This window comes from Trachypithecus francoisi, unplaced genomic scaffold (genome assembly GCF_009764315.1).
Source record: "Trachypithecus francoisi isolate TF-2019V2 unplaced genomic scaffold, Tfra_2.0 Lachesis_group2, whole genome shotgun sequence".
Lineage (NCBI taxonomy): Eukaryota > Metazoa > Chordata > Mammalia > Primates > Cercopithecidae > Trachypithecus > Trachypithecus francoisi.
The window spans coordinates 165465527-165487747 of record NW_022681465.1 but is presented as its reverse complement, the minus strand read 5'-3'; the positions used below and the strand labels follow the sequence as shown (position 1 = coordinate 165487747).

At 40.9% G+C, this 22221-nt stretch overlaps 1 protein-coding gene across 1 annotated transcript in view; it reads left to right on the top strand.

Annotated features, from left to right (window-relative positions):
- The window catches only part of LMNB1 (lamin B1), a 61942-nt gene extending 43875 nt beyond the window's left edge, over positions 1–18067 (top strand). Inside the window, exons 7-11 of the mRNA XM_033181381.1 lie at positions 529–754; positions 2727–2831; positions 5893–6012; positions 13073–13180; positions 17272–18067. Of these exons, the coding sequence (XP_033037272.1) occupies positions 529–754; positions 2727–2831; positions 5893–6012; positions 13073–13180; positions 17272–17313 (601 nt within the window). The 3' untranslated portion in view covers positions 17314–18067. The remainder of the gene's footprint in view (positions 1–528; positions 755–2726; positions 2832–5892; positions 6013–13072; positions 13181–17271) is intronic.
- The last annotated feature ends 4154 nt before the right edge of the window (positions 18068–22221 follow it).

Sequence of the window (22221 nt, the reverse complement as noted above, 5' to 3'; positions counted from 1 at the left end):
GATTGTTATTAAAAAAAAAAAAAAAAACAATAAATAAACAAAATAAATGTAAGCTTATGAAGAAGCTTACATTAGTTAAGGTAAACTTTGGCTTTAGCTAACAGATTGTAAGTAATATTTTGCTTTAGAAATGCATGGGTGGGATATTATTATTATTATTATTATTATTATTTTGAGACAGGTTTTCACTCTGTCACCCAGACTGGAGTGCAGTGGTGTGATCTCGGCTCATTGCAACCTCTGCCTCTGGGGTTCAAGCCATTCTCCTGCCTCAGCCTCCCGAATAGCTAGTATTACAGGTGCCTGCCACCATGCCTGGCTAATTTTTGTATTTTTAGTAGAGATGGGGTTTCAGCATGTTGGTCAGGCTGATTTTGAACTCCTGACCTTAAGCAATCCAGCCGCCTTGGCCTCCCAAAGTGCTGTGGGATTACAGGCATGAACCTCTGTGCCCAGCCCTTGTTTTTTTTTTAAGGCAAGAAGAGCATATGTGTTTTAAAAATGAATTGTTTTATTTTTCCCATATAGGTTGAAGCTGTCTCCAAGCCCTTCTTCCCGTGTGACCGTATCCCGAGCATCCTCAAGTCGCAGTGTACGTACAACTAGAGGAAAGCGGAAGAGGGTTGATGTGGAAGAATCAGAGGCGAGTAGTAGTGTTAGCATCTCTCATTCCGCCTCAGCCACTGGGAATGTTTGCATTGAAGAAATTGATGTTGATGGGAAATTTATCCGCTTGAAGAACACTTCTGAGCAGGTAATAAAATAGACCCTTTTTTTTCTAGCAAGGCTTTGCGGATTGCTAGGTTCTCTTGCAATTGTGATAGCTCCTTAGTTTTTGTTTGGATTCGTTTAAGTCTTCATGGAATAAGCGTTTATGTCCTTTTTACTTAAATTCATAAAATAAAATAAAAATTGAAATAGGAGGAAGAGGTGGGTACCCTAGTAGTTTAAAGATTTGCTTCATTAACCCTTCTTTAGAGGGTCAGGGCTTTTTTGAAAAGCATGTTCCTTTTATCACAGTGGTTCTGAGGATGAATTATTATTATTCTCTGCCCTAGCCAGATTTGTGAAGAAGTTGGAGCAACTGGATGAAAATGGTGGATATTCTTTCAGTTATTAACTTAATAAAAAGCTTACTGAAAGAAGGAGATAAGAGCCTGGACTCAGATATTAAGGGAGTATTTTTCCCTGCAAATAAATAAATGAACAAATGCTAATACTTAATATGAAAAATAGCGTGAAGCCTTATTCCGAAATATGTTTAAAAGTAAACATGAAGTATTCATGGCAGAGATTTCTGAAATTTAGGGCTGGGGCTTTCGGGAGCTCACTAGTGTAGGCCTTCCCTAGCTCTGCATCAGGGAGCTGCAGGCCACGATGGATTATGAGATGATATTAGAGGAAGGCATGGTCTGGGAACTTGCAGGCGGCAGTGGGATGGACGTCACTTCTTGAAACATACGTTCAGGACCTGCTAAAAATAGTTTTGAAAATTAGTCTTATCGCCGGGCGCGGTGGCTCAAGCCTGTAATCCCAGCACTTTGGGAGGCCGAGACGGGTGGATCACGAGGTCAGGAGATCGAGACCATCCTGGCTAACACGGTGAAACCCCGTCTCCACTAAAAAAATACAAAAAAATTAGCCGGGCGAGATGGCGGGCGCCTGTAGTCCCAGCTACTCGGGAGGCTGAGGCAGGAGAATGGCGTAAACCCGGGAGGCGGAGCTTGCAGTGAGCCGAGATCGCACCACTGCACTCCAGCCTGGGTGACAGAGCGAGACTCCATCTCAAAAAAAAAAAAAAAAAAAAAAAAGAAAATTAGTCTTATCACAGTTATTAAAACTATCTTGCATGTGGATGAATACATAATTTGGATGAATGAAGTAGCACTAACAAGCACTAACAGTTTTGATGCTAAAGAGAATAACCTCTAAGGTCTCTTTGTAGCCTTTTTTTGGGTTTGTTTGTTTTTTTGAGTCTCGCTCTGTTGCCCAGATCGGAGTGCAGTGGCATGATCTTGGCTTCTCCATCTCTCGGGTTCAAGTGATTCTCCTGCCTCAGCCTCCTGAGTAGCTGAGATTACAGGTGCACGCAAGCACGCCTGCTAAATTTTTGTATTTTCACACAGGATTTCACCATGTTGGCCAGGCTGGCCTCCAACTCCTGACCTCAGGTGATCCACCTGCTTCGGCCTTCTAAAGTGCTGGGATTACAGGCGTGAACCACCACGCCCAGGCCCATTGACCCTTTTTTTGAGCCCCGTATGCTTTCATGTATGAGAGTTGAATGTGGGCAGAAGTGGGACCGATGCAAAAGGAAAATGACAGATTTTCTTCTGTCTCTAAGCTTATGTGTCTATTTTAAAAGCTTGAAGTAATCCAATACTCGATGTTTGCAATTGTGATTATGACAGCTAGATAGTATTGTAAATTTGAAAGACGCACCTTATCTAGCAGTGAATTTGACGATTTAATTTGGTTCATACCCTTTTTTTCCAGTTCTGTCCTCTTTAAAGTTAAGTACCTTACTAATTAACTCGTTGTTGAAGTTACTGTTTGACAAAATGACAAAATCATGTTTTCTTTTTATAGTGGGAAAACCTGAAACGTGGGAAGATGACCATAAAGTGGTCTTAGTTTAACTGCCTGTATGGATAAATTTATTTGATTATTCCACAATTTTCTGTATCTTTGAAGTAACACCCTCCCTCCCTCCTTTCTGTGTGTAGGATCAACCAATGGGAGGCTGGGAGATGATCAGAAAAATTGGAGACACATCAGTCAGTTACAAATATACCTCAAGATATGTGCTGAAGGCAGGCCAGACTGTTACAGTAAGTGAATCTAGTCATCATTTAATTTAACTTCATTGTGTTAACTAACAAAGTAACTAAAAAAGTTTTTTGGCTAAAAGAGAAACATTTTAGAAATGGCCATTAAAGCACTTTTTATATTATTAGGTCATTACAAGTGCTATAAAAGATTTTTAAAATTCTGTCTTGTTGAGAGTAGTGAAGAATTGACCTTTGAATTATTTTTATCTTGTCTATTCCAGTAGATATAAAAGCTATCTCTTGACTGATAGTTGCAGCCCAGTGTCATTCAGGAGACACTGCTTGGCATAAAGAACTGTTAAGAATTTAGCATTAACGTATGTCTATAACAGCAATCTCCAGCCTTGGGTGAGCTTCAAAATCATCTGGGTAGTATTTTGGTGTTCAGGCCCTACTTCACCCTTAGCTATCTTTGGGGTTGGGGTAGGAACGTAGGTTTTGAATAAAAGTCCTTAGATTATAGGCACCCTTGTAAATTATCACTAAGTGGCATTCTGAGTCTTGATTTCTAATTGGTGTGTTCTGAAATACTGCATCTTTAATAGTTACTGAAATGTTATTAGCTTACTTTTTAGAGAAGTATGTTTCATTGAGTAAATAAAAGATTCTTTTGCTTTTACTTCGTAGATAGATTTAGCTAATGATAAAATATGTTAACTTTGATATAGATTTCGAAGAAGTCACTCTTTTCATCCTAAAAGAATGTAGAGTTGACTGTCTCTTTCCTTTTATATATTCTTCTTTAAAAAATATTAAACCTGTGTTTTAAATGTGTTTAAAATTTTATGTTGATACATACCTTACTATTGACGATCAAAAGCTCAGACTTCTCTTTCAAAAGGTATATTCAGAGAGCATGATGCCACTTTGTGAAAATATCAGATGCTAATTTGGTAATAATGGGTAAAAATGGGATCAACTATCCTAACTACGATATTCTTTGATCTCTTTAGTAATCACTATAGTGAGAGAAAATTGCTCAGTCCTATTATATGTCTTACGGAAATTGTATACTGTGGTAAAAAGAATCTGACATTTTAATTCAGAGGATTCAGAATTGGGTGTGCTCTCTATCTCAAAAGTAATATGGAAGCCTTATGCCAATCATCTACTTTTTCTACTGGGTATACTACCTCAGGGACTAAATACATGGATTCTAGAGGTCTAGTGGAGAACTCAATTATCATATAAAATAATGTGATACTTTTTTTCTTCAGTTAACTGGCATTAAATGTGATAAGCAGCTCTTTGGAACATGGTAGTGCTAAGTGGTCTTTCTGTAAAATTGCAGAGGCAAAAGCAAAGATCAGTTTAAAACTCTAGAATAGAAATATGAGAACCACATGTGTAATTTTAAATTTTCTTATAGCCACATTATAATAAAGACATGAATTTTAGAACTATATTTTATTAAACCCAATATATCCGAAATATTGCTTTAACATGTAATCAGTCTAAAAAGTCAGATACTTTTACGTTTTTTTTAAAATTTAGCTAAGTCTTCAAAATCTTCTGTGTATTTTACCCTTACAACACATTAATTCCAGGCTAGCCACATTTTAAGTGCTAACAAGCCACATTTTGCTGCCGTATTAAATGACATGGCTATAGGACATATTAGTTTTAGGTTAAATTAGCCAGCAAGGATATTGACCTTTTATGATGATGATTATTAGCATAAACCAACTATGTGATTACATATATGCTAGTGAGAAATAATGCTTACAATTAGGAAAACACTAACATTCCACATCATCTAAATGTTGGACCAGATTCAGTTCTTTTTTTCAGTTTCATCCCAGTTAATATCTTGTGCCCCTTTCCATTTGTAATGCTGATGAAAGATCTGGATTCTTCAGGTGAACATCTAAGAAGTAAGGGCTCTCTCCTAATCAGTAATTCATAGATTTTTCTCCTGTTACCACCCCCCTCCTCACCCTTTCTTTTTTTTTGATAGAGACAGGGTTTCACCATGTTGCCCAGGCTGGTTTTAAACTCCTTTGTTCTAGTGATCTGCCTGCCTCAGCCTCCCAAAGTGCTGGGATTACAGGCTGGAGCCACTACACCCGGCCCCCATTGAAGTATACTTGTCTTTGCCATCTTCAGCTTTCCTTTTGCAGTCAAAGTCTTTTATGTTATATAAAAATGTATGAATTACAAACTTTTCTGTTTCTATTTGTTTTTAAATGATCTTTCTAAAAGATCAGGGCCAGTAGTATCCCTGTAGCTAGAGGCATTGAGCTTCCTAGAGGTGTAGTGGTTTGTCCGTAATTCAAACCTAGGCTTTCTGACTGCCAGGTGTTCTTTACTGTATCCATTCTTTTTTGCCAGTAGATATATAGAAAGAATTTTCATGCTCACGAGAAGGAGAATGTAATTTCTTTGTTTGGCCTATTTCAACAGCAATTATATTTTCCTTTGAACAGCGAGTGATTTATCCATTTCCAGCATTCTTTTTGGAGTGCAGTCTCAGATACTCTAGGGTATTGTGACACTGTCTCTGTTTGGAGATGTACCAGTTTCCATAAGATTATTCTAGATAGGCTGTTTGCTGCAGAAGGTCTCTATTTCTTGCTGTAGGCAGCCAGAGAACATTATTAGAAGGAGTCACAGAAGGCTGTCTAACATGGAAGGATGGCCCATAAAACCCATAGAGTAATAGAATGCTGAGGCTGCCAGTCACTGAGTTAGCCAGCCACTGAGTGTGGGTTATCACTTGCTCTTTTCAATAATTCCACCTGTTACAGGTGCCATTTCTGCCGTGTTTTACGGATGACTAAAGGAAGGTAACTTGCTCAGGGTCAGCTGGTGTGTAAAGGAACTAGGATGTGAATGTAGGCAGTTTTACTTCAGGGCCTTATGTATCATCCTCTTATCAGATGGGGAAGCTGAGGCCTGAGAAGCTCTGTGAGTTCTGGCCACATAGCTATGTATAGCACTCTGTAGCTGGGGCATAGTTCTCAGACTTTTAGAATCAAGTGTTTGAGTCTCGTCGCATTGCTGTCATTGGCATGTGGGAGAGCTGGGTTCTGGGTGTACTGATATCCTTTGTTTTTTACAGATTTGGGCTGCAAACGCTGGTGTCACAGCCAGCCCCCCAACTGACCTCATCTGGAAGAACCAGAACTCGTGGGGCACTGGCGAAGATGTGAAGGTTATACTGAAAAATTCTCAGGGAGAGGTATGACCAGTTTATCAGGACCACCACAATGTTAATTTCACTTGAAAGTTCACTGTGCAAGTATAATTAAGATCAGATTGAAACGTGCAGTAACTGATTGCATAAACAGACCAAAGCTGCTAAGTAAATTGAACTGAAGCTGTGTTTAAATTTTAGGAATAAATAGGAGTGTATTATAGAGTACGGATTATTAGCACAAGCTCCAGAATAGATTGTCTGTGTCCAGTTTCTGTTTTCACTGCACATTAGCTTTCTGACTTTGGGCAAGTTACTTCACCTCTCTTAGATTTCTCATTTGAAAGTGGATATTAATGACACAATATCAGTGAGCTAATAATAAGAATGAGACAGTACTTGGGAAATGCTTGGAATAGTGTCTGGCATAGTACATTTATCTAGTAAATGCTTACATTATCAACCTTGTTACTAGCTCTCAGAATGTTCATGAAACTGTGAGTTTGAAGACTGTGGAACGTACATCTGCTTGGAGTGTGTGTTTTCAGTGTGTCAGTCTTAGAATCCTTGTCAAAGTACCTTACCTTCCCCACTGCCATGTAAAGACACTGCATATACCCCTACCAGTAGTAGTCTAAAGCAGCTAAAGTGTGCTTTGAAGCCAGTAAAACATGGCTTCCTCCTTGTCTTTCCCTAGCGAATCACCTTATCCAGGTGCTGTACAGAGCGTCACTGAGCCTCTGTTTGGAATTTGTTGCGATTGCCATAAACAAGTTAATGGAGCTTGTGTTGTGAGTTCAGGATGGTTTGTACTTCTCATTTTCCTTTTAGTTGTAATACTGCTTTTTCATCTTGCCTACCATGAGAGCTGTAAGTTGCCTTGCAAGGGAGCCATTGGTCATAACCTTGTTCTGACATGCTTACTGGTTCTGACCTTTTCACCCAGTTTCCAGGCTGGGAGGCTCTGCTGTTTTGTACCTTACAACCTGACTGGGTATGCATTTCAGTCTGAGTGGTGCTGAAAGGAGATATGTAGTGGGAATGTTAGGCTGGCAAACCTGGTAGGGAAGCTAACCATATTTACAAGTGCAGGGTTATTCATTTATTTGGAAAATCCTGAGTATCTGCTATATGCCAGCCACTTCGTGTTAGGAATAAGCAGGAAAAAAGCCATACGTGGTTTCTGGCATCATGGAGCCCCTATTCTAAAGAGAGTAAGGCAGCCAGGGAATAAGATAAAGTGACTTTCTGATAAATGTAACAAAGATAAACTGTGGTATCAGGCCTGGTACGGTGGCTCATGCCTGTAGTCCCAGCACTTTGGGAGGCCGAAGGTGGGTGGATCACCTGAGGTCAGGAGTTAGAGACCAACCTGGCCAACTTGGTGAAACCCCGTCTCTACTAAAAACACAAGAATTAGCCGGGCATGGTGGAGCCTGCCTATAGTCCAGGCTACTCAGGAGGCTGAGGCAGGAGAATTGCTTAAACCCAGGAGGCTCAGGTTGTGACGAGCTGAGATTACGCCACTGCACTCCAGCCTGGGCGACAGAGCAAGACTGTCTCAAATAAATAAAGTAAATTACAGGACTTGCTGAATAAAGTTCGTCAGAAGAGGGTCCAGAATTGAGCCCTAGAAAATATTGACATTAGGAATAAGAGCAAAGGAGGTAGTAGATGAAGCCAGTGAAGTCAGAGGAAAATGGTGTGTGATGTCAGGAAAACCAAGGGAGGAAAGTGCGAAAGATGGAGTGGTCAGTGGGTCAAATCACAGCGTCCCCGTAGGGGTTTCTTGTCTGCTCCCGGAGTGCACAGGCGGGCCTCTAACCTGCGCGGTGCTCATCACCTTGTTCTCGCTCACTGGAGGAGGCACACTGAGGGCAAGGGCCTGTTCTGCTACACCCTGGCATCATGCCTGGCACATAACAGGAATTCAGGAAGCATTTACTGGATGCAGTTTTTAAAACAATTCAGACTTGGACCATGACTTACGTTCCGAGAAATAAAGCAATAGCAGCATTCATTATAGGAGTCTGAGGTGCCTGCATAAAAAGTTCTGTTCATGGCTATCTTCCTGTCCATCCCTTACTGTAAACATGTCTCTTGTGAAACATTGTTAAGAGTAGTGATTTGCTCAGATAAGACTGAAAAACACTGTTATAAGGGGTACATGGCCGATTAAATGAACTTTCGTGACCCGTGGAATCTAGTCATTCTTTCTTTCTTTCTTTCTTTTTTTTTTTCTGTGTGAAAATGTGTTCCAAGTTAGAGACAATGTTATAGGAGGGTATTTGGAATGGAGCAGTAGGATTAAATGCCCCCCAAAAATAGATACAGTGACATGAACCAAGTAGCAGATACTGTGACATGAGATGCATCTTCAGACAGTATTGCTAGCATTACTGATGACATATTAGTAAAGCTAACTGAAGCTTAGCTCCACTTCATAACTCAAGCATTGAATATTAGATTATTTGATTGGTTGCTTGGTCCATTCTTTTTTTTTTTTTTGAGAAGGAGTCTCACTCTGTTGCCCAGGCTGGAGTGCGCTGGCGCAATATCGACTCACTGCGACCTCCGCCTCCCAGATTCGAGTGATTCTCCTGCCTCAGCCTCCTGAGTAGCTGGGACTACAGGCATGCACCACCACGCCTGGCTAATTTTTGTATTTTTAGTAGAGACGGGGTTTCACCATCTTGGTCAGGACGGTCTCAATCTCTTGACTTTGTGATCCACCTGCCTTGGCCTCCCAAATGCTGGGATTACAGGCGTGAGCCACTGTGCCTGGCCAAGGTTGGTCCATTCTTTTAACAAACTTCTCCCTTTGGCTTGCAAGGCTCTGTTTTAAGTGAGTTCTGTCAGAATTGAGGAGAGAAAGTATTATGAATACAGGTCTTATTTCATTAGACATTATTCATTTAATTCAGTAAGACCATATTTGTCAGTAGGGACCAGACCACATTAGCAACAATCTATGAACAATCCCTGCCATAAAGACTAGTTTGCAGTAAGATTGTTGGTAACTGGCTTAGTCAGTTTTGTTTTTTATGTATTTTTTCCTCTTGCTGGGGCATTGGAAATATCAGAAAACCCAATTAAACTGGCTTAGAAATAATGGGAATTTTGGGGGTTCACATAATAAAAAATTTAAGTAGTGGACCTGATCCAGTGGCTCACAGCGTGTGCCCGGGGATCTCTCTGTTCTCTCTCTTCTGGTTGCCTGCCCTGGGGACGCAGGATAGCCGCCGGCTGCTCCCAGAGGCACGTCTTTTCTATTTGCTTTTTGTGGGAAGGTGCTCTTTCAAAAAAATGGTCTTTATGGTGGAGTTTACAGATTGTTGCTAATGTGGTCCAGTACTACTGACAGATAAACATGGTCTTACCCAATTAAATGAATCCATACCAAAAGTGACTGTCCAATGAAGTAAGACCTGTATTCAGACCACTTTCTCTCCTGGTTCCTGACAGAACTCTCTCAGAACAGCCTAGCAAGCAGAAGGCAGTAGAAGTTTGTTAAAAGAATGGGCAATCCAGCCCAGCAAATAATCTAATATTGAGTGTTTGGGTTATGGAGGGAAGCTAAACTGCATCCCCTGTGAGGCACCCATCCTGGGCCTCACTCACACTGGACTAGGGTGGGTCATGTGCCCGCCTCTAAACCAGTTTCTGGAGTTGGGAGGGTGGAATTAGAGCTGAAGCCTTCTTCCTCCCCTCTACAGCCACATCGCACTGGGCTGCTTGTAACACACGTGTGCTCCATGGGGGGTGTGCACCCAGGTAAACCAAGGGGTTCTTATCCAGGAGGGAAGGGGCACTGGGTGGTTAAAAACAGCAAATGTCACCTTGGCAAAAAAAAGAAAAGATGTTTTTTATGAGAGAAATAAAAAATTAAGCAGTCCTTCCAAACTTTCCAGAATATAGATATGATGGAAACTTTTGTATATGCAAATGATTGCTTCTATATGTAGGGATATAATATATAAAATATAAAAATCATCTTTCATCCACATAAGATCGCCCTGATTTGTAGCATTTGCTGATTTCTGTGGTGTAAATCCTCCTACCGTGGCTGATGGCAGGCTTCCAGCATTATATGACTGAGCACAGAGCTGTGCAGGGATGAGTAGCATCAGCAGGTGCAGCCGGCTCCGGGCACCACTGCACAGATCAGTGCACCTTCAGGTGCCCAAGGCTCTGAGCAGAGGCAGACCAATGCTACATTTTATAGAGAGAGTAAAGCCTGTCATGTAAGACCATTTATGTGGACTTTTCAGGACACGTGGGGTAAACACAGTTATTTAGTAGCATCTTGACTAATAACAATTTCCTTGGTCTAAACCTCCCAATAGCTTTTTGGTTCTAAATTATTATTATTTTTCCACCTAGATTCTTAGACATTAGCTCACGCATTTTTTATACAGGCTTTCTGTATTAGATTAGTTGGTTTTTGCATGTTTTCAAATGAAAAGTGCTTAACAGCAGAGTTACACTTAAAGTAGTTATGTTAAGGTAATTCATAATAATGAAGATGGACAAATTGCTGTTTTTTGAGCTTCTCACTGAGGCTAATAGTCTTAAGTTACATCATGAGCCTTAAGAGCCAGTGTTTGCATATGGGATGTATACCACGAGCTTTTAGAAGCTGGAATGTGGTAATTTTGTTATAGAAGATTTTATTTGACTCATTCCTCATTTTAAGATGAGTTGAGAAAAGCTGGGTACTCTCAAAGTTTTTTAATAATTTATTTTCTGTTTTATATGCTGCTATCTCCTAGTTGATATCTTGAATGGTGGTTGATATAGGGAATCACATTTTTTTTTTTATTACTAATTTGTTTAAAACACTGATATTTTTGAAATGGCTATTTCTGTTTGTAAAGATAGACCAGTTTCACAGAATTGAACTTACTAGCTAATTGAGAGACTCAGAATGGTCCATCTTCCTTGGTCCTCCAAGAGTAATAAAAAATCCACAAAATACTACTCTGCCACCTTACTTTATTTACAAAACACATTCTTGGGCATATTTCAAATGGAAGTCTCATTTCTGTGACACTGGGTTTTGGTTTTCTTTCTCTGCCATTGTAAACTAGCTGGTCTGTGTTAGATAAGCTTTTACTGAAGTAATATTTTGTCTTCCCCTGTAGCATTCTCTTTCTTGAGTGACCTTAGGACAGGGTACAGAATGAAATTATATGCTCTGCAGCACTCATGAGGACACATTCATTTACTTGCTGCCAGATCATCAGGTTAGCCTTGTACTTAAGCAAAAACGCTGCTGCATTTGTGCCAGGTCAGCATTTTCCACAGGAAAGTAATCTGTATTTGACCTTTTTAGTAGAAAATGGAAATAGTTACTTTCTGCCGTACCTTTAGTGAATGACAGGAGACCTATTTCTGCACAGAATACATTGGAACCTCACTGGTCCGTTATTGGTAAATAGGGAACAGTGTTCATCTGTCGTGATTTTGCTTCATTCAAGAGGTATCAGTTGCTGAAAGGAATGAAAGGAGCTTGTCCTTTCTTCTCACTCATCAGGTGGTCCTGTTGCTGATGGCCCCTGAGATCACAGTTGGCTTCCAGCTTCTCTTAGTTGACATCCTGAATGGTGGTTGATCTAAGGAATCACGTTTCTTTTTATTACTAATTTGGTTAAAACACTAATATTTGTGAAATGGCTATTTCTGTTTGTAAAGATAGACCAGTGTCACAGAATTGAAGTTATTGGCTAATTGAGAGACTCAGAATGGTCCATCTTCCTTGGTTAGCATTTATTTAGCACCTTCTCTTTGCCAGGATCTAAAATCTTTAAGCTGAATTAATGTTGAGTTGTATAAAGAATTTAGTATGTCAAATAATTTGTAGAATTCTTAGTAACAGAATAGGATACAAAGCAGTGGAAACTTCTCAGCAGGTATTTCAAATTGGATGGCGCTTCTTCCCCTGTAGGAAATATGGAAGGTATAAGAACTGCTACTAGTTATGCAGAAATTTCAGTTCAGTAACCAAAAGTTACTGATATACTGCTCCCCCGACCCCACCCCTTTAAAAATAATAAACAGGGGCCGAGTGTGGAGGCTCATGCCTGTAATCCCAGCACTTTTGGGAGGCTGAGGTGGGTGGATCACTTGAGGCCAGGAGTTCAAGACCAGCCTGGCCAACGTGGCAAAACCCCATCTCTACTAAAAATACGTAAAAATTAGCTGCACGTGGTGGTGGATGCCTGTAATCTTAGCCACTGGGGTGGCTGAGGCATGAGAATCACTTGAACCTGGGAAGTGAAGGTTTCAGTGAGCCGAGGTCATGCCATTGTACTCCAGCCTGGGTGACAGAGTGACTCTGTCTCCAAAAAAAGGGATGAATAATAGTAATAATAATAAACAGAAATGCTGTCTCTTTTTGTTTTCTTTTTTGAGACAGTCTTGCTGCAATGCCCAGACTGGAGTGCAGTGGCGCGATCTCAGCTCACTGCAATCTCTGCCTCCTGGATTCAAGCCATTCTTCTGCCTCAGCCTCCTGAGTAGCTGGGATTACAGGCATGTGCCATCATGCCCGGTTAATTTTTATATTTTTACTAGAGACAGGGTTTCACCATGTTGGCCAGGCTGGTCTGAAACTCCTGACCTCGGGTGATCTGCCCGCCTTGGCCTCCCAAAGTGCTGGGATTACAGGTATGAGCCACTGCGCCTGGCAAGAAATGCTGTCTCTTTTTTTTTTTTTTTTTTTTTTTTTTTTAGGCGGAGTCTCGCTTTGTCGCCCGGACTGGAGTGCAGTGGCCAGATCTCAGCTCACTGCAAGCTCCACCTCCCGGGTTTACGCCATTCTCCTGCCTCAGCCTCCCAAGTAGCTGGGACTACAGGCGCCCGCCACCTCGCCCGGCTAGTTTTTGTATTTTTAGTAGAGACGGGGTTTCACCGTGTTAGCCAGGATGGTCTCGATCTCCTGACCTCGTGATCCGCCCGTCTCGGCCTCCCAAAGTGCTGGGATTACAGGCTTGAGCCACCGCGCCCGGCCGAAATGCTGTCTCTTAAGCAAAGGTCCCTCTCCCCGCATGTGGTGATTCTAAGTGTGTTTTTTAACTTAAAATTAAACTACTATTGTTTTTAGGAGGTTGCTCAAAGAAGTACAGTCTTTAAAACAACCATACCTGAAGAAGAGGAGGAGGAGGAAGAAGCAGCTGGAGTGGTTGTTGAGGAAGAACTTTTCCACCAGCAGGTATTACTTTATTTATTTAATATATTTATTTTAAATTTTATTAACAGAATTACATGAAGACCAAGAGTGTGGTTGGGTTTTTCCCCTATCAGTTGATGAACCAGAGCAGTTATCTACCAAGTGGGGTTTGTATTCCCCAAAGGGATATTTAAGGTGATACTTTAGGGTACTGGAAGAATATGTTGACACTTTTATTTTTATTTTTTCTCATACTACCAAATTTCAGTTTTGTCTTTTGTTTTGTAATGTGCATTATGTGTTATAGTAAAACATGTCTATGGATTGGATGTTTTGCCCCCAAACTTGTTTACTCTGTGGGGTTCTATGATTAAAAAGTTCAGATCACTAATTTAGAGCAAGCATCTGCATATAAACTTTAAAAAAAGTAATATTCAACTTCAGTGTAAAACACAATTCTTGCTCTATTAAGTTCCTAATCATTATCTAATTGCAAGATAGATTTTAGCTGATGGTTGGGCTTTTGAGAGCCCTTGAAATAAAGAAACTCCAAACTTGGGTTTAATTATAATTAAATTGGAATTATTAATAACTAATGAGCCTTCAGTTTATATTCTCAAGCTGTTTGAGTCTGATCATTAATCAAAATGTCTACCCTTATCCTGATAAGACTTTGTCTCCATGGCTCCAGATTTTTAGTCTTAAGTCTGCTTTGCTTCATTAGCCTTACTCCTGCTCTAAATAAACACTGTCTCATGCATTTAATCCCCAGGGCTGAGAACCACTTGAGGTGGGTTGCATGAAGTAGCATGAATTTTTTTTTTTTTTTTTTTGAGACGGAGTCTCGCTCTGTCACCCAAGCTGGAGTGCAGTGGCCGGATCTCAGCTCACTGCAAGCTGTGCCTCCCGGGTTTACGCCATTCTCCTGCCTCAGCCTCCGGAGTAGCTGGAACTACAGGCGCCGCCACCTCGCCCGGCTAGTTTTTTGTATTTTTTAGTAGAGACCGGGTTTCACCGTGTTAGCCAGGATGGTCTCGATCTCCTGACCTCGTGATCCGCCCGTCTCGGCCTCCCAAAGTGCTGGGATTACAGGCTTGAGCCACTGCGCCCGGCAGTAGCATGAATTTTTTACGTAGATACCTTCTCATACGTTTAGGAGGAATATTTTAAAACATATGCATTGCACTTAGCTTACAAGAAACAAGCACAAGTTCCATTTTCTGTGCTTAAATAGGAAACATCATAATTACTAGAAGTAAAATAATTATGTAAGAGAGAACTCACAGCGCCAGACAAGTGGCTCAGCATGAGTTATAGCATGTCAGATGCTAGAGGAGGTGCTCCAGGCCAGCAGAGTAGTTGAGAAGAACTCTGGGAGGTGATGCTCGTCCACTGATTTGAAGGATGGGTAATTATTTGAGTATTGGAGAGAAGGCAGATGATGGTGTTGTGAGGATGTTGGAATTATCTGTCGCTTCACTAACAGACCACTCTAAAGCTTAGTGGCTTAAAACAGTTGATTTCTTACTTCCCATAATTCTGTGGTTTGACTGGGCTCAGCTGGGCAGTGTTTCTGTTCCACATGCTGCGCACTGAACTCAATCAAGCAGGGTACGTTCAGCTCAGAGGCTGACCTGGGCTGGAATATCTTTTAGGTCTCTTTCTGTGTGGATTTCTACGATTTAAGAGTTCAGCCAAAGCTTCTTTACAGCATGGCAGTTGTCTAACAGAGTAAGTGGAGAGTACCAGCTTTCTTTTTTTTTTTGAGACAGAGTCTTGCTCTGTTGCCAGGCTGGAGTGCAGTGGCACAATCTCAGCTCACTGCAACCTCCGCCTCCCAGGTTCTAGAGATACCCCTGCCTCAGTCTCCCAAGTTGCTGGGATTACAAGCATGTGCCACCACGCCTGGCTAATTTTTTATATTTTAGTAGCGACGGGGTTTCACCATGTTGGCCATGACAGTCTCGATCTCAAGAGAGTACTGGGTTTCTTAAAGGTTGGGCCCTCTGTCCCTTCTACAACATTTTCTTAGTCAAAGTTACAAGGCCAGTCCAGATTCAAAGTGGGGGTAAATAGTCTCCCCCTGTTGGTGGGAGGAATGGCAAAGAATTCATGGTGATCTTTTTTTTTTTTTTTTTTTTTTTGAGACGGAGTCTCGCTCTGTGGCCCAGGCTGGAGTGCAGTGGCCGGATCTCGGCTCACTGCAAGCTCCGCCTCCCGGGTTTACGCCATTCTCTCGCCTCAGCCTCCCGAGTAGCTGGGACTACAGGCGCCCGCCATCTCGCCCGGCTAATTTTTTGTATTTTTTTAGTAGAGACGGGGTTTCACCGTGTTAGCCAGGATGGTCTCGATCTCCTGACCTCGTGATCCGCCCGTCTCGGCCTCCCAAAGTGCTGGGATTACAGGCTTGAGCCACCGCGCCCGGCCTCATGGTGATCTTTAACTCACTACAGAGGATGTGTAAAGACTTAACGCGGCCGGGTGGTGGCTCAATGCCTGTAATCCCAGCACTTTGGGAGGCCGAGGCGGGCGGATCACGAGGTCAGGAGATTGAGACTACGGCGAAACCCCGTCTCTACTAAAAATACAAAAAGTTAACCGGGCACGGTGGCGGGCGCCTGTAGTCCCAGCTACTCCGGAGGCTGAGGCAGGAGAATGGCATGAACCTGGGAGGCGGAGCTTGCAGTGAGCCGAGATCGCGCCACTGCACTCCAGCCTGGGCTACAGAGCAAGACTCTACCTCAAAAAAAAAAAAAAAAAAAGACTTAATGCACCAAGTGTATCCGTTCATTCAGTTATTTTGTAGGGTTTTGTGAGAGATAAATGAAGTTGAAAGATTGGGATTAAACTGGCATAGTCTGGAATGCTTAGGGATGTAGCTTCTGTACCATTTGGAATAAAGGAGAAATGAAGACTGCATTTTAAAATACCACTGGCCAAGCTGAATCAGAGGGACTAACTACGGAGGGGAGATTTCAGAGGCACTGAGGGAATACACAATGGAGATTTATCAAGGCTTAGTGACTAAACTTGAGGGTGAGAGAAGAAAAAAAATAAAGATATATGAGGTTTTTAGTTTGTGTGATCACAGAAAATAATGATATCAAGGTTCATAAGAGGGAAGATGGAAGGGCAGAACAGGTGTTTGAACTTCATATTTGAGAATGAATCCAATCGCGTTTTGAATTGATTAGAAGTATTTTGGTGACCTTCGAAAAACTAGTTTTAGTTCAATCAGTGGTGAGTCACAAGTCATATTGTGAGGTTGTACGAAATTAATGAGTGATAAAGAAATGGATAGAGGCGCCACGTTGACTTCACCTTGGAGAACAAATCCACTGCAGATGGCTTGGGGTGTGTAAGTTCAGGATCAAGCAAGCCATAGTCTGCGATGTGAGATCCACTGATCTCCTGTTTCTTAAGTTATCAAAGGAAGTTATTGAACAGTGGTTTTCAAATTGAACTGCATATTAGAATTACTTTAAAATTATATATAGATAGCTACCCTTTCCCAGTAAAATGAGAAATTCTCATTTGATTGATCAAGGGACCTAGATCAGAATTTTTTGTTAAACTCCTCAGGATCTGAATGTGTAGCCAGAATTGACAATTACTGTTCTGGAATTTGTTGGGGGGTGGGCGGTGGGTGTTCTAGAAAGAAGTCCAAAAAGAAGATTAGAGGCCAGACACAGTGGCTCCTGCCTGTAATCCCAGCACTTTGGGAGGCCAAGGGCAGGTGGATCACTTGAGGCCAGGAGTTCAAGACCAATTTGGCTAACATGGTGAAACCTCGCCTCTACTAAAATTATAAAAATTAGCTGGGTGTGGTGGTGATGCACACCTGTAGTCCCAGCTGCTCAGGAGGCTGAGGCAGGAGAATCGCTTGAACCCAGGATGTGGAGGTTGCAATGAGCCAAGATCGCACCACTGCACTCCAGCCTGGGTAACAGAGTGAGACTGTGTCTCAAACAAACAAACAAACAAAAAGAAAAAAAAGGTTAGAAAAGATGAGAGATGATAAAGGGCCCTTATTTGGTTTTGTAGCATCCCTGCAGTTAAAAGTTTTTGTCTTATTTTAAAATACTGTCATCTGTTTCTTTAGTATTTATTTTTCCTTCTGTTTTCCTCATCAGGGAACCCCAAGAGCATCCAATAGAAGCTGTGCAATTATGTAAAATGCTCATCAACTGTCTTCCTCAAACTAAAGAAGTATGGTAATCCTTACCTGTATACAGTGCAGAGCCTTCTCAGAAGCACAGAATATTTTTATATTTCCTTTATGTGAATTTTTAAGCTGCAAATCTGATGGCCTTAATTTCCTTTTTGACACTGAAAGTTTTGTAAAAGAAATCATGTCCGTACAGTTTGTTGCAAGATGTGAATTATTGACACTGAACTTAATAACTGTGTACTGTTTGGAAGGGGTTCCTCACATTTTTTGACTTTTTTTGTACGTGTGTTTTTTCTTTTTTTTTTTAAGTTCTGATGAGGAGGGGAGGGTGAATAAACCACTGTGAGTCTCAGTGTAATTTGAAGATTGCTCCATCTAGACCAGCAATCTGCTCTTCATTATTCTCTGCTATATATAAAACGGTGCTGTGAGGGAGGGGGACGCATTTTTCAATATACTGAACTTTTGTACCGAATCTTTTTGTAATAAGCAATCAAGGTTACAATTTTTTTTTTAAATAGGAATTTTGTAAGAAGGCAATATTAACCTAAGCACTCTGGATGATGGATTCCGCAAAACTTGGTTTTATGGTTACTTCTTCTCTTAGATTCTTAATTCATGAGGGGGGTGGGGGAGGGAGGTGGACGGAGGGAGGGGTTTCTCTATTAAAATGCATCCACTGTGTTTTTTAAGATAGTGTAACTTGCTTAAATTTCTTATGTGACATTAACAAATAAAAAAAGCTCTTTTAATATTGATGTACTGTCCTTTTTAACCCTTTAAAAACAGATTTTGAGGGGAGAAAAGTATTGTTTCAGTTTTGCTTTTGATAAAAATATAATTTGACTTGTTTAAACTGGATTTTTCTTTAAGTCTTTGCCCGTTGAGGAAGATAAGCTATTTTGGGGGTCTTTCTGTATTTAATTGTCAGTAACAACAATAATAAAAGCAGTAATCATAACTAATGTTTTTGAGTCAGATATCATGCTCAATGCTTTATTACATTTTTTTAGCTTATTAACAATAAGGCCTTTTAAAATTTCTTCAGGAAAACCAAATAGGGACAGTAGAAAATATTGAGGAAGACATTCCTTGTTTTTTTTTTTTTAAAGACAGAGTCTCACTCTGTTGCCCAGACTGTAGTGCAGTGGCATGGTCTTAGCTCACTGCAGCCTTGGCCTCTCCTGGGCTCTGCCTCCCAAGTAGCTGGGACTATAGGCACACACCACCACGTCCAGGTAATGTTTTTGTAGTCTTAGAGAGCATTTTGTTATGGTTTTCCATGCTGGACATTCCTAGTAAAAGAAAAAATGGGGAGAATATTTTAGAATATAATTCTGTCTTTTAAAATAGGAAGGGCAGAGAAATTGATTAAAAACCACCTTTTCGAGGAATAACATGAATGCTATGAAATACAAGTGTGCTGTGTGTGCAGTAGCTTTATTATGTATGGTGCTCATTGTAGTGTCATTTTGTGTGGATTTGGGGAGGTTTTGTTTTGATTGCTTTAGTTAAGTGAATTCATCTTACAGGAAGTGCAGATACTTGAACCCTTCCTAGAATGGGCAGATTATATTTCAGAAGCTAACCCTAGTCAGTGTTTGTTTTTCTCTTAAAATATTCCTGCAGTAAGCTGCACAAAGACGACCAGCTTTCACTTGAAAATAACTCACAAAGCCCCAGAATTACTGTGCTGCACAGATTTACTGCATACTTTGGTGCCGTCACAGACACAAGATAAATGCTGGGTTAGAAATTCTGTCTGGTAAAGCAGATAAAATGATAACTTCTCAACGCAGATTTATCTTCAGAGTGAGAATGGGAATACAGTACACAGCCAAACTCAGCTGTGAAACATTTTGCCACAAGATGGGGTTCTTGTCATCAAAATACATTCTAGGTGCTTTTATTGCTGGATAAATGAGGTTATAAAAGCCAACACTTTAATTAATTTGGGCATTAAGAAAAATTGGCAGTTGTAACATAGTAGAATAGTGTGTATGCTTCAGAAATTGAGAGTACAATTGCAGGGCTCAACATAGTTTAGTGCTCCTGGATGTGTGGCAGTAGTAAGTAGATTCCTGAGTCTGTTTAGACTGACAAACTTTGGACTAAATTGAGGTTTTCTGAAATTGAGCTGCACCTAAGCCCATTCCCGCAGAACATGAGCGAGCCAGAGGGCACGCTGCCATTCCGTATATTAAAATCAGCATCTCTGCATGAAATTGACGTTAGGCATGCAGCATATATACACATTTTTGGATTATTTAACTATTTGATAACAGGCATGATTCACATTTTCCCCTTGTTTTGTCCTCAGTGTTTTTCACCACTGTTGAGGTATGGATTTATTTTATTTTATTTATTTATTTGTTTTTTTCTTTTGAGACAGAGTCTCGCTCTTGTTGCCCAGGCTGGAGTGCAACGGCGCAATCTTGGCTGACCGCAACCTCCGTCTCCCGGGTTCAAGCGATTCTCCTGCCTCAGCCTCCTGAGTAGCTGGGATTATAGGCGCCCACTGCCACGCCTAGATACGAATTTATTTTTATTCCCTTTGTTCAGGTCTCGTCTCTGTGTTCTTCGTTAAGAAAATTTTGGATGTTCTTATTTTGTTGAGTATTATTTCATCCCCACTGTCTATTCTTTTCTTCTGGGGTTTCTTTTATACCTATGTTGAACCTGTCCTGTTTCATATATTTTAGGTTTCTCCATGCTATATTCTCAGTTAACTCCTTTGTATTTATCTCACTGATTCTGTTCTCAGCCCTGTCTCCTCTGTTTATTTCAGTCATTGAGCTTTTTAGACTTTATTTTTGTTTCCGAAGTTGTCTGATTCTTTCTCAAATTTATCTTTTTCATACTTTTTTATTATAGTTTTTATATTATTTTATGAATCATTTTAACCATATTTATTTTATAGTTTCAGTTCTATTTTCCTGAGTTTTGGGGAATGCCAGTTTTTCTGTTAGCTGTGTCCGTTGACTCTCCCAATGATAGTTGGCTTCCTCATGGAATTTTTAGGGTTGTGAACACATCTCTAGCAAGGGCTGTTTTGTGAGTGATCTGTGTCCCAGGGTTTTGATGGTATTGCTGCAGAGGAATTTGGGAGTTTCCTGTGCCAGAGTCCCAGGACCATTTTTGGGTCACTTTCGCACCTCATGGTAATACAAATCTACTGTGACACTGACATGCATGGTTCTTCTGTTCTTCTCGTAGCTTCCTCACCCTGCCGAAAAGCGCCGCGCCCCTAGCCCGCCGGCAGTTTGTCTTTGCTCTAGGCAGACAGGCAGTATTCTGGTAGTGTGGGGCTGCAGGGAGCAATGTAAGGTTCTGTGCTTTGTTCAACAATCTCACTTCTGGGTTTCTAGGTTCACTCCCTTGCAAGGACCCAAAGCCGTTTCCTATTCCCAACTACCAGCCCTTAAGGCTTATATTCCAGATTTTGAGTTCTTTGTGGCACCTGGACATTTCTTGTTCTTTCTTTAAAGCTTGGCTCTATTAAAACAAAAATTTCGTTCCATTTTCTCAATCTTGTCATGGGAGGAGGGGTTGTCCATGTCATTTTAATCTGCTATCATACATGAGTGTGTCTGTGTCTGTGTATATTTTTAAGAGATAGGATTATTCTAAATCATATTCCTCCTGAGTTTCAATCTTACCCAGCATCCTTTTCATCATATCCTAAATTACAAAGACATTTATTTGGATGCCCCTTCTTGCCAAAACACATGATAAAATGAGAGAAATTGAACAGACTCTTTAAATAATCCATACCTTCTGGATCATTGGCTTCTAAACAAAATGCAGATTGTTTCTTTTTAATTCCATTGCATGAAGTAACAACATGGAATCTTAGGAGGTGCCGCCAGAGGGGAATGTTTCTTGGGGCTCAGACTTTTGAGTCCCTGAAGCAAGGTTGTTGGATCTGCGGTGTTTATACAGGAAAACCCAGAATTCTGAAGTTGGGACTGACTGTCCTTCCCTGTCTACCAAATTAGGGGGAAAAAAAATTCCATGGAAAAAAAGGTACTGAAGGAGGTAGTTTTTAGAATTTCGTGTTTCTTCTATTTGGCTGCCTTACTGGAGGGGACATTCAGAGCTAGATTGATGAAAATGAGGAAAATACGTGGCAAAATACATGCAAAACTCACAGAAGTCATATTTCAAGTTCTCAGGGAGAGAGCTTCACATTAACAGTATTGAATGGGAAGAGGAATTAACAGGGAACAGTGGATGCTGCTTTGCTGTCCTGGAGGGTCAGAGTGAGGACAGAGAACAATCTTAGAGGCAGATCGGTAACCAGTTTGCCCTGGAGCCATGCAGCGGATCTACACTCTGGGTCCCATGTAGAATCCCCTCACTGCCTACCTCCTACCCCTCACTTCCACAATAATGCATTTTCTTTTACTTTTAACAGCACGTAAATCCTGTGCTCTCCTGACATTTCTCCAGAGAAAAAATACACCTCTCAATTTAGGGAGACAGCCTGCTCAGTAGCTTAATTACTTAATAACAATAAAACACATATTCACCCAGATTTATGATGTGAGTGCTTCCTCCACCAATCTGAATTGGAATTCTCAGTTTAAATGCCAGCCAAGTTTGCTTTTAGAGAAATGCCGCTTCTGTTCCATTTTGGGTTTTTAAATACTTACTTTGGCTGTGTATTACTCCAAATGAGCTGCAGTCTGTGAAACCGGAAGATTTCTCTGCATTTATATGTCATTTTCTTAAATACTAGTGTTGATTTTTTTTTTTTTTTGATGAAAAATAAATTCCCACTTGCCTTTTAAGACTTATCTTGTGACCCACTTGGCTTCCAGCTGGTGGCCCTAATCCTCCCACTGCAGCATCTGCTGGTTTTCTGCATGGATCTGTCTTTGGGGGCAGACCTCACTGTGTCACTGTGATA